The 12819-nt window shown below is 42.1% G+C and overlaps 1 protein-coding gene across 2 annotated transcripts in view; it reads left to right on the top strand.

The window, feature by feature from the left end:
- Positions 1–12819, top strand: part of FYCO1 (FYVE and coiled-coil domain containing 1) — a 77826-nt gene that overhangs the window by 17033 nt on the left and 47974 nt on the right. For both annotated transcript variants that reach the window (XM_012637993.1, XM_012638002.1), the window contains 5 exons: positions 1266–1372; positions 2970–3095; positions 7115–7221; positions 8725–8868; positions 12039–12129. In XM_012637993.1, the coding sequence (XP_012493447.1) occupies positions 1266–1372; positions 2970–3095; positions 7115–7221; positions 8725–8868; positions 12039–12129 (575 nt within the window). The remainder of the gene's footprint in view (positions 1–1265; positions 1373–2969; positions 3096–7114; positions 7222–8724; positions 8869–12038; positions 12130–12819) is intronic.

Here is a 12819-nt window from a genome sequence, read left to right on the forward strand (position 1 = left end):
ATGTCCTATACATAGGCCAAAGAGCACTTTGGTGGGAGTTCTTAAAGGTGACATTTTCTTAAGACCCTTCACTTTGATCTGTTGGTAAATGTCTTAATAAGCGTACAGATCTACAGCATCTACCACAAGAGTGGTGTCCTTAAGTGAGGCCCTTGTGCAGTGCACAGCCTTCACACCTCTGCAGGGCAGCCCAGCCCACTCGTCCTCTTGGTGACTGCAGTTACAAGGACTTTGGAATCAGGCGGGTGTGGGGTCAGCTTCTGGCTCTACCTTTTAACCCTGGAAAACGTTGGACAAGTCCCTTCACTTTTCCAATTGTGATTGCTTCCTTCATGTGCCAGGTGAGTTTGATGATAACACCTACTTCTAAAGATTGTTGAGAGAATCAAATATGTAATTCCTATAAAGCTAGTGTTATTCATAAGTGATACATTTGGATTATCAGAGATTAGAGCTGACAATTTCATATCTCATATCCAAAGTCATCTTCTTTCAAAGTTTCAGGAGTTCTCAGATCAGGTCGTGAGTGTTTACCTGGCCTGAGGAGGAAGTCTCCATGTCTTTCCCAGGTCCCCACACCCCTGGCTGTCAGTGCCAGCCATGGCAGACACTTCTAGAAGGGCACAACTGGAAAACAGTCCCTTGTAAAAATTAGTCCCAAGAACCTTTGCATCTTAGATTTGTTGAAATAAGACAATCCCTGCCTCACAGTTCCATATTAAATGAGAAATATGCATGAAGGCCTGGCCCCTCATGGGCACTCAGTTAACAGAAGCAGGTATTGTTGTCATCGTTGGGATTGTTATTGTCATTACTATTATTTGCACACACTGAGTGTTCTCAAAGCCTGCCCTTACTTGTACTGAGCAGTAGGGTTACAGTGAAGAACAAGAAATATGGCCAGAATAAAGGATAAAGTTTTATGGAAGTCAGTATTAGGAGACTAATGATTCATCCACATAGCAAACATTTGTTGACCGGCCACCGCATGCAGATCACTAGCCCTAGGTGGTAGACATACAGGGATGAACAAGAAATGTGCCTCATCAGCAAACTGCTGTAAAGTATCTGTGGGCTCTCAGGACATTTTAACACTCTCTGACTTGCATTTATATCCCGTAGATATTTACAGACCATACCCTTCCCATTTCTGAGGTGCTGTGCATCACTGACCACTCACTCCTCATGCTTCCTGAGGTTATTATTGCTCCTCTCTCTGAGTTCAGTGTCTATCTGGTTATATGTTCCTGTTTGTTGTCTTAAAGATGCCGTGACAGAACTAAGCAAAGAATTTAAGGAAGCAGGAGAACCCATCACAGATGACAGCACCAGCTTGCATAAGTTTTCTTATAAACTTGAATATCTCCTGCAAGTAAGTGACTCCTATCATGTGTTGATTTTTGCACTATTGTCTCTTGTTTGCTTCTTGAGTGACTCATTAGCATTCAGGCTGTAGTTCATAAAGCTCAGTGGAGCCATTAAGCCCTCTTGGTTAGATTGAAGGGCAGAGCAGTTCCCAGCGAGAGTTTGATCTTCTAAGTGTGATTCTCTGGGAAATTGGAATATTGCTCCTTAGGATGGTTTTTGGAATGGAGAACATTCTTTAGACATCTAGATCATCTTAAGGCAGGACACAAGGTCATGGTATAACAAGGACCTTAACTTTGGGGCAGTTACATCCCATTTTGAGAGTTTGGTGAAAGCTGTGGAATCTCCCCCATTATATATATGTATATATTATAGTTATTTTATACATATATACACACATGTATGTATATATACACACACACATATGTATATATAGACACCCCCAATTACACATTTTTACAGGCAGTTTTCAAGAGTCTTAGACCCTCTGAAGATTGTCCATGGACCACTTTTTTAGAGCCTTGCCACTCAAAGTGCGGGCCACAGACCAGCAGCATCAGCATCACCTGGGAGCTTGTTAGAAGTATATTCTTGGTTCCCAGCCCAGGAAATTTTCTTTTAACATATTCGTGGTGTAACTCATATGCCTGCTTAGTTCAAGAAGTACTGATGTAGAGAACTCTACAGATGTAGAAAAATACATGCAACTGAAATAGACAGGAAGGAAATGTACCAGAAGTTATTGTATTTTAGGGTAGTGGTATTATGATTACAATTTTTTCTTTTCTTTTTTTTTTTGTATTGTTGTGTATAGGTTTCCTAAGAACATATGCATATCTTGCTTCTACAATATGAAAAAAATGCTATAAAATGTTAGAGAAAGGTATACCTATATCATTTTGAACACCATTATTTTACAAGATCCCACCAAAGCGTGTAGTATGAGAGCCCACCAGAGGAAAGGCCCCTAATGTGTTGGAGGGCTTACCTTTCTCATGCCTTTTTCAGCTGATTTTGTTTAACATCATAAAAATGTTTATGGACCTTTTTTTTTTCCAGTTAAGCCCATTTTGGTTTTGGATTTGAAATGCCTCAGGGCTGACATTTATTTGGATTTATTGAATGTTTTTTAAAACAGTATTGAAACTTAAGAGTTGAGTAACTAGGATAAAATGTCATTACCTTATTTCACTAAATTGGTGTAGTTAACACTCTCCATTTTGCCCTTAAGACTGTTTACTTGTATTTCTTTCTCATGTATTAATAGCAACTTAGTTGGTCTTCTTCCTAGCTCTATGCACAGAGGTCCCCTCAAGGGATAAATCTTTGGGGGCCATTGTTATTCCTCAGTCTCACTAATTGTATGACCTTGAGCCAGCTACTTAACCTCATAGCCTCAGTTTCCTCATGTGTAAATTGAGGATTAAAACACCCTCATTTTGGGATTAACATCTTGATTTGCCAATAAATAAAAATAATCCCAATAAAGGGCCTCGCCCAGTGCCAGCAGCTAAACAGCTATTATTACTATTTATCGTTTAAATGGTGGGATGAACAGCAGTGGGTTTGAACTTCCTCTCTCTGTCCCTGCCCCTACCCAGTTTGATCAGAAAGAGAAGGCCACCCTCCTGGGCAACAAGAGGGACTACTGGGATTACTTCTGTGCCTGCCTGGCCAAGGTGAAAGGAGCCAACGATGGGATTCGGTTCGTCAAGTCTATCTCAGAGGTAAGCTGAGCAGATCAGCCAAGGACCTTGTGTCTTCCTCTTGCCTGTCTTAAGCGTTTCCTGCAGAGACCTTGGCTGCAGAGAGCCACGCGAGGAAGTCGGGGTTTGCTGGTGGTAAAGAAGTAAAGAAATCCAGTCTAGGTAAAGTCAGTGTCCACTGTGCTGTGGCTCAAACTCAAGGAACCCACTCCAGTGAGTGTTTCCCAAGCAGAGGAATGCCGAGTCCTGAATGTACATTAGACCACACCTCACATGTCACCTAACGGGGTGGACTGCTCACATTGTAAGTCTCTGCTTATGGACCCCTTGGAAGGTATACAGCACAGTGTCGACACCTCCATCTTTTTTAAAAACTCATTTTCTTAGATAAAATTCTTAGAGTTTGCCAGGCTGCTTTCCCTACCATTTGCCCAGGAAACTTAGATTTGAAGTGAGAGTGATATGGGATCTCCAGAGACATTTCTTAAAATGCTGGTCTGCTAAGCAACTTCCCACATTCACTTCTGAGTCCCCAAAAGCGGAATGCCATGGCTTTGCCCTTTTACAAAAGTCCAGAGTGACAAACACACACTCTCCTCTCTGCCTCTCCTGCCCTTAACCCCCAAAGAATCTCTCTTCTTCTCTCATCAGCCTATCCCATCCAGGAGTGAAGAACTTTGCATATTAGGGAGCAAGTAAAACCCAGAGGACGTTTGTACATTTCATCTTTCTTTTCAGTATCTCTTCAATAAATGCGAAGTCACTTTTAAAGTCAACATACATGCTCTTTGGCTGGCCTCCCACAAAGGCCACAGCCTTAGGTGTTCTGGGAAGAGCTCCCGCAACCACGCCAGCTGGAGCCGGATGTATTTCTTCTTATCAAGAATGATGGTGTTAGATACACCAACGTCAAGGGCTGAGCATTTCCCACCATCTGTACCCTCTGACATCTGAAAAGATGAGGAAAGTTCCTGGCTCTGAAGAGTTTGCTTTGTGAGTTTCTTTAACATCTGTGCAGTGTGGGCAAGTCTTCTGCGTTCGTGCCTGGTAGGGTATTCAGGTACATGATGTACAGCAGTGTTTTTATTTCAGTGTGTCATAAATCTGGACGGGGTTCTCATTGTCATCTTCCTCTCTTCCTTCCTCCACCACTGTATCAGAGCAACTAAAGCCTTCAACTTCATGACTTCAGATGCTGAAGTCTGGAAATAAATTTCGTTTTAATCCCCATTCCCCAGGGTTATGAAATACTTGCTAAAAACATGTCTACTCTTTGGCTAGTTTCCTCTTCTTTTCTCATAATGCAGGCAAATCTTTAGACTGTTCAATGCCATGGAAACTGAATTTCTAGAAACAAAAAGTATTCCTTGCTTGCATGAATTTTGGATTTTTGGTGGCTGGCATAGGCTCTGCTTCCCATAGGATCTAGTTTTGTTTCATCTGTGTTGAAGACTCTGCTCTCTGGGGCATCATTGGTTGGAATGGCTTAGGACATTACTAGGCTGGGTGAGTTGCTGGGTACTTGGATTACTATTAATAATCAAGTGCCATTTGGGTCTTCAAGCGAGAGGGTAAGAGTTAGTGGATAAGAAGCATTTGGATAAGGCCCATTTGGGGTAGGAGGCAGCTATTTGAGCTAAAATGGGTGAAGGTTCTAATAAGCCATTTCCAGAAGTTCAGAATGGGCACAGTTTGGACTGTGTTTAACTGTGGTGAATGGAGTGTAGCTCGGCCTCAGCCTCACAACACGGTGGCCTGGTTTTAAGCAGAATCAGCTCTCGTGCACCCTGCAGATTTCCTGTCCTTAGTTGTGTTGCTTCTCGGTATGATGTATATGGGTTCTGATTAGATGCTAAAAAACTAAGGAATTAGGTAGTGAAAGCGGACCCATGATCTCAAGAGGCTGTGCAGTATTTTGATTTGCAGTACAGTGAAACTATTGTTGCCTTCCTCAGAACTGTTTAAAAATACCTTTTAAAATAAATGTCTCCCTTTATTGTAATCAGTTCAGTTAATAGGTTTGATGAAAAATATAGCCTCAAATGTTTCCCATTAAGAAAGTTTTACATTCTAAAGGCTATTATAATGGCCAGTTTGCCAAAAATAAGTACAAGCTCCTGCCTCTGGGAGCTTATAGACTGTTATGTGAGGGTCTTATAAATTCTGCAGGGCCTGTGTAGAGGGCTGTGTTTGTATGATTGGCATGCTTCATTTCATAGTGCTTGCTCAGCTGTTGTCAGCTGCCTGAGTTTCCTGGGTATAACCACTGAACACTTTGTTCTCACCTCACTCATCAGAGGAAGAAGTATTTGGACATGGAAATGTCATCGAGATTCTCCCCGGGGCCTCTGTCGAGATCAACTATCGGTAGACATGCCATGGTGCTTTATGTAAAGCTAGTAAGTCAGGCTGCTCCCTGCCTTCGCTTCCAGGTGTCCTGGCTATACCCACAGAACACACATGGTGAAATGTCTTACAGCCTCTGTTGTTTAAGAGGTTTAACACCTTTTTATTTTTTAAAGCCACTTCATATTATGTTATCATTTCCTGAGTCAGCAATAAGAAGGTGCTAACAGGTACTATTAATATATACCAGGATGTTTACACTATTGTTAATGTGCCAGTGCTTGAGGCTGTACTGCATGTTTCTTGACTCAATCTAGTGCCATAACGGATATCTCAATAGTGTGGGATATTGAGTCCCTCTTCAGTCAAACCACTGCTACCCTTTCCCCTGGCACATACACGCTCGTTAAATATTTCTGACCTTTGAAGGGGTGGGAAGGGTATTGGTTCCAGCTTACCCCACTCAGAGCCAGAGCCTGATAGAGCAGGTGCGTGTGGTAGGTTGGGAGGTTTTGAATTCCTGCCTACTTTCTTGACTTCTGGGGCTGACACATCAGGAGTATGAATTCTAATTGCAAACTGGTCTCAGGTGTCTTCTTTGGCTGTCCCCTTTATTCTGTCCATCTTGGCCACCATGTGCTCCCAGCTGGCAGAGCCCTGCTTTGGCAGCCTCATGGCAGAGTCTGACCAGCATATCCCATCTTCATGACAACAAGTTTCCAGAAACCTTTTATAAGCCATGTTTTGAGTGGTGAATTTAAACTTCAAAACAGTTCCAGTCACATCTTCTTCCTCTGAATTGGTTTTGTGGTTCTGGGCACCCTGGGGAGTAGTTTTGAAGACAGGCCTCCACCTGGGCCCTCCTTTGCCCTCTACCCCAGAAACAGACTCATATCCATCTTATCCCTACCCCAGGTGACTGGGCTGCCTGGATACACCTGTGCTCTCACCCCTGGGCACCTTCTGACTCAGTGCAGTGATTTGGCATATCTGAGAAGGAACAAATCCAACCAGGAAAGCATTGACAGATACAGGGATGTTCCTGATGATGTCACAGGGACACAGGAGGGAGTTACCCATGCAGCAACACTCCTTACAAGTCCCCCTCACATGCCTCTGCCCTTGTCCCCCTTTTCCCCCTTGTCCCCCTTGTTCCCCTCTACACGTGTGCTCCCACCAAGCCCCTTAGGCCCCTTGTCCTGTGCCTGTCCCCCAGTTCCTTAGAAACAAACCACCATTAGTTGAAACGAGACTGTCTCTTCCTCCTCAAGCTCACTTCTGGTGTGAAAAGCCCTTTATTTACCTCCAAGTTTTATTCTAAGTAGTCCAAGAGTTTCACGCCTGACTGCAAACTCAGAGACTGATGGAGCAGAGGAGGGAGAGTGACATTCCAACAGAATCCACAGATGCTTGAGAGCCTCTCATTAATACGTCTTCCTTGACATAGTTGCTGGAGTCTGCAGATTATTCTCAGATGAAGGCCTGCAAGTTGTTCACTCACTTCAAGCCTCACTCTCGAGTGACATTATCAAATATTTTGTGTCCTTGAAGGACATGAGTGAAGCCCTGTGTAGGGTAGAATTGGGTGACATTTTCTGCCCTGTGTCTCTTTTTTACAAGCCATCCATGAGACCAGGTCTGTATTTGGAGTTAGGCTGACAGCTCTTCATCTCTGTGTAATCTGCTTTTTCCAGCTTCGAACATCTCTGGGGAAAGGAAGAGCATTTATTCGCTACTCCTTGGTGCACCAGAGGTTGGCAGACACGTTACAGCAGTGCTTCATGAACACCAAAGTGACCAGGTAAATACAGGACAATGCTGTATTTGTAAATGAACTGAAGTTCATTAATAATAATAATAATGAAAACTGCAGCAGCAGTGCCTGTTTGTGTTGTCCTGTGGCACCTGCACAGTCCTTCCACATCCATCATTCTCTTCTACCTCTCCTGCCACAGACCTTGACACATGCGGGGAAGGTAGCACTGAGTTTTTTACAGGTGAGTGAATGAGGCTCAGAGGGGCTAAATGCCTTTCTCTAGGCCCCACCAATGCTGAGTTGTGAAGCTGGAGCTCAGAGCCAGGCCTCTTAACTCCTAATACCAGGTCGTTTTGCTTAGTGGATGGTGTGTCCTTGATGCCAGTGCTAATGGACAGACAGATAGCCTTGGACTCTCAGAGGAATAACCTGAGGGGTTTTAACACCACTGAGCCTGGAACCTCTCTTGACAGAGTCAGCACCTGCTGGAGTGTCTGCACTCCTGGGAGACTGTGGTGGGTGGCCAGGATTGGGAGCTGCCATGCGGCCCACGTTTTCTGTGTGGTCAGCCTTTGTGCCACTGGTGCTGAAGCCTCCACAGGGAGGGAAGAAGGAAGGAGAGAGGCAAGGGTTGAGCATATGAAAGGGAGAGTGGGTGTCCGCTTAGGAGCTGTAAATCAGGTCCTGATCAGCTGAACTTCTTTGGGTTATCCAGCACCCCTTTGCCAGCCTTTCTCCCCCTTCTTTGGGAGTATTCTAGTTAATTAAAGAAATTGCTTTTGAATTAAGAAAAAAAACTGTAGGGGGAAAACATTTTGTTTCATTTTGTCACCTTGAAGATTGATTTGCATAGAAGTGTATTTCTCATGCATGTGACAGACCTTGTGAATTGGTGTGAGTTGAGAATATTTGCATATTTGACTTGAAGGGTATTTTGTTCTAGATCTTTGAGGAGACCATCATGAACAGCTGGACTTCCTTACAGTTCATAAACATCAGCCAAGTAGCTCATTAAACTCATCAGTATTATCTTTTTAAATTCTTGTTGCTTCACCTGAAATGAACAGCCGCTACCTCAAAGTGCAGATAACATTTCTGCATATATATTAATAGTTTGTTCCTTGGCTTTTAAATTGGTGTCTGGACAGAAATTAGCAGTGAGTTCAGAGTCCCATACTGAGTTCTAGAAATGGAATAGAAGGTGAGTTGTCTTTCAAAAAGGAAGTGTTCTTTCTCCTACAGTTGCCCTTTCTTGGCAGGTAATTGAGATTTAAGGTTTCTCACATCCTTTTTGAGAAATAGTTATAAATAATAAATGATAAGCATCCAGATCACTGCAGTAATTTCTTTGAAGAAGGGCAAGCTTACTTGAGAGTTACGTATTCCTACAGTGAAAATGAAATTGCTTTATGTGTGTGTGTCTTTAAATAATTCAGTAACCTGAGTTGGAATTTGAAGAGACAGAGCCAAGCTGGGAGGACTGATTAAATACACTCTTTCCTTATCTTTATTGCTTTCATAATTGACACATTTTATGTTTTTCTGCAGTGACTGGTACTATGCAAGAAGCCCCTTTCTGCAGCCAAAGCTGAGCTCTGACATTGTGGGTCAGCTCTATGAGCTGACCGAGGTACAATTTGACCTGGCATCGAGGGGCTACGACTTGGATGCTGCCTGGCCGACATTCGCGAGGTACTTTGAGGAATTGCATGGTTTAAAATACAGGGAAAGAGATGTTTGAAATTTTGAAGAATTGCCACCAGTCTATTCAAAGCAATTTTACTTGCTCAGTAAATTACAAAAAGCTTTGTAGCTCTTATGCCTGCTAATTTTACAGACATTGTTGAGTCATGACTAATGATAACATCTGATGGCTCCAACCTTAAACCAACCTAATTGGCCAGGGAGTATGAGTCATTGGAGATCCATGTGCAAAACCAAAGGTTTTTAAAATGAGCACCGGGGGAGGAGCAAGTGGGCTTTTCCCCCTGTGTGTTTAAGAGTTATCCTAGAAGCCCTCCAGGCAGTAAGAGAGGAGGTGAAAGCCACAGCTCTTCCATGTAAGGTTGCTAGAAAGGTTACTGTGTTTTTGTTCCTTCTTTTTTTCTTTTTTGCGGGCATCAAGCCAGCCATAGCTTTCACCAGCGTGGCACTCACTCACACCATTGAACAGAGTCTTCGCCACAACTCCAGGAAGGAAGTGCTGAGGAAACAGGCTGAGAGAGTGGAGGGACTTTCCCAGAGTCACGCGGCTGGTGGGCAGGAGGGCTGGGGCACCAGGCTTGGGTTAAACTCAAGTCCAGCATTCTTTGTTTGGTTTTGCTTTGTGTTAATAAGGTTTTTAAATTTTAATTTTCATATTTTTTATCAGGAAATACTTCTTATGCGGGGAAAAGTACTGAATATAATACGATAAGTCATGTACGAAGCACCAGGATTTAATAGTTTACATTTTACCATCTTCAGATGTCCTTTTCAAAACTTCAATTTTGAAATCATTTCAGAATTACAGAAAAGTTGCAAAAATAGTACAGTGTATTCATCTATCCTTCATCCTGATTCCCCAGTTATCAGTATTTTACTGTAATTATTTTATCATTTTTTCTCTTTACATATGTTGGTTTATTTTGTAAGGCATTTGATAGTAAATTGCAGACTTGATTCCCCCTTTTCTCTTGAGTACTTCATTGTGTATTTCCTAAAATCAAGGACATCTTATATAAGTATAACCTCAGTATAATCATTAAAATCAGGCAATTAACGTGGATACAATATGTTACTAATCTACAGACTTTACTCAAATTTTACAAATTATCTCAACGTCTCTTATAATCTCAGATCCAATCTAGGACCACGTGTTAGTTGATTGTTAATTAGTTCGTTGCCATGCCTCTCTAGGCCCCTTTAATTTGGTATTTGGAACACTTTCTCAGTCTTTGTCTTTCACGACATGGGCATTTTTGAAAAGTACAGGACAGCTATTTTGTAAAATGTTCCTTAATTTGAGTTTGTCTGTTGTTTCCTCATTATTAGATTCAGGTTAAGCATTTTTGACAGGAGCACCTGAGATGTGTCCTTGTCAGCACATTGTATCCGGAGGCACGTGAAGTGGATTGTTTTGTTACTAGTGAGGTTAACCATGGTCATTTGGTTAAGGTGGTATTTGACAGTTTTCTCCTAAAGTTACTGTTTCTTCCTTTGTAATGAATATGTATCTCATGGGAAGATACTTTGAGATTATGTTTTGATGTTTTTTCACATAAATCTCTCACCCGTTAGTTTTAACATCCAGTGATAATTCTTACCTGAAGCAGTTTTCCCATCATGGTTATCAGAGTGATTTTCTAACTCCATGATTCCTTTTACACTTTAGTTGGCATTCTACTGTAAGATCTTTTCCTTCTTCCCATTTATTAATTCATTTATTTATGTATTCATAAATTGTATTGACTCATGGATTCTTTATTCAATCGGTTACATCTGTCACTGCCATTATTTATTTTGAAGCTTAAATTATCCCGTATTTGGCCGGTGGGAGCCCCTTCAGGCTGGTTTTTGTGGGTGGGGGGCATTTATAGCTGATTTTTTTTTAAAGAGATAAAGTATTATAGAACCAGCTAAAGCCCTACCCTACTGCTATCCTTTCACCCATTCTCCCCTTCCAAAAGTAATCACAGCCCTAGGGTTGTTACGTTTTTACTACGTGTATATCTATAAATATTTTATGTATGGTGGTTGTGTATATATGTATATATAGTTTTATTTTATAAGTATTTTTATGTACATTGAATCATGAGACAGCTATCCTTTCCCAACGTGTTTTTTTCTGTGCTGTTCTTGAGATTCTGTATCTGTTTGCGCATTGAGTTCTATACCTGCAGAGTGGGGTAGAACACAGCTTCGCCCGTTTATTTACATACTGTCTGTGCCTGCATTTATACTACAGGGGCAGTTGAGTTGTGACAGAGACCATGTAGCCCACAAGCCCAAAATATTTGCTATCTGGCCCTTTACCAAAAAAAAAAAAAGGAATGCTGACCCATGGGGCATTCTGTTGCGTGAATGAACCACGGTTTGTCTGTTTGCCTAGCAATACAGAGTTGGTCTGGTTCCACTTTTTCCACAGTTGTGGTGCTGCCAAGAGCATCTGCATCGTCTCCTCATGCACAGAGGCAACCGTCTTTAGGGAAGATACTGAGAAGAGCAATTGCTGGGCTGTGGAGACTGACAAGTTTGAAAATGCTATAATTTTAGATTTAGGAGATGATTCTGGTGAAGTAAAAATGTGTTTGGTTTCCAATATTCTTGCTAAGCAAGAGTTATCACAAAAGCCTCCGTATTTCTAAACTAATGCTGTGCAGTAGAACTTTCTGCAGTGAGGGAAATGTTCTACATCTACACTGTCCAATGTGGTTACATGAGCTAGAAGCAGGTCTTCCAGCCACATTACATATGTGTAGTATACAGCGGTAACTGTGAGCCCCTAAGCACAGTGTGACTTTTATTTACCAAGTTGGCTGTTACTTGTTCCTCACAGACAGACAGAGTAGGGCAGGCACCAAAAGCTCAAGAAAAATGTAAACCAAAAATTGAGAAATACATGTTCGCTTAATGTTTTTCTTGGCAGCGGGAGGAAAGTCATGATGTTTAAACTGTAGCCATGGAGTCCATCTGTCACAGACCAATGTAGATGTGCTCTTTGGTGGAAACTGATGGGTTTTACCTCTTTATATTCTATCAGGGAGGGCAGTGCCCTCTACCACCACCTGCTTGCCTAGTGACCACTGAGGCCTCCGTGTAAGTGTACCTTTGTGTATGTTTCCTGCTCTGAACGTAGGTATGTCTGTTCTGTGGTCCCACAGGAGGACACTGGCCACTGGCTCTTCTGCTTACCTGTGGAAACCCCCTAGCCGAAGCTCCAGCATGAGCAGTTTGGTGAGCAGCTACCTGCAGGTAATGCCGGGAAGGCTGGAGTTTCCTTGCGTTAGTGTTGACTAGGGTGTGTCTTTGCCCCTTGTAGCTGAGGGTGGTGTTCTCAGATACTGTGTTGTTCCAGTCGGAGCAGTATACCCCTCAGTTAGGTCCACTATTTTCTAGAGGCTAGGTTTTTCCAACAACATGGAATTTAGGCCCTGTTAAAATTCTTTTAAAAGATTTTAAGGTATTTTAAAAGAAGCAGTCTCTTAGCACTGTGGTTAAAAGCAACAGAGTCAATTCCTGACTCTGTCACCTACCAACCGTGACCAAGGAGAAATTACTTAATCTCTGGAAGCTTCAGCTCTCTCATCCATAAGATGGGGATAATAAAAATCATTCTAGTGTGTAAATGAGGAAGTGCATGGACAGTGCTTAAGGGCTTAACGTATGCAAGGGCTCAGTAAATGTTAGTAGGTCGGAGCAGTTTGTTAATATTTTTAGAAATGTGGATGTGTCACAGCTGTATATGGTCTTGTGGAAATTGAGCAGCAATAAAAAAATTAAAATGATCAATATAAGGAGCATTAGGAGTAAAAAATAGGCTAATCTTTTACCCCATTTTGTGGTTTAATCATAGCAGGAGTTGTAGATATGGTATAATGGGTGAACAACAGTTTAAACATGACTGAATTTATCTAAGAGCCATGAAGTTAATAAAGCTCAAGG

This window comes from Propithecus coquereli, unplaced genomic scaffold (genome assembly GCF_000956105.1).
Source record: "Propithecus coquereli isolate 6110/MARCELLA unplaced genomic scaffold, Pcoq_1.0 Scaffold1, whole genome shotgun sequence".
Lineage (NCBI taxonomy): Eukaryota > Metazoa > Chordata > Mammalia > Primates > Indriidae > Propithecus > Propithecus coquereli.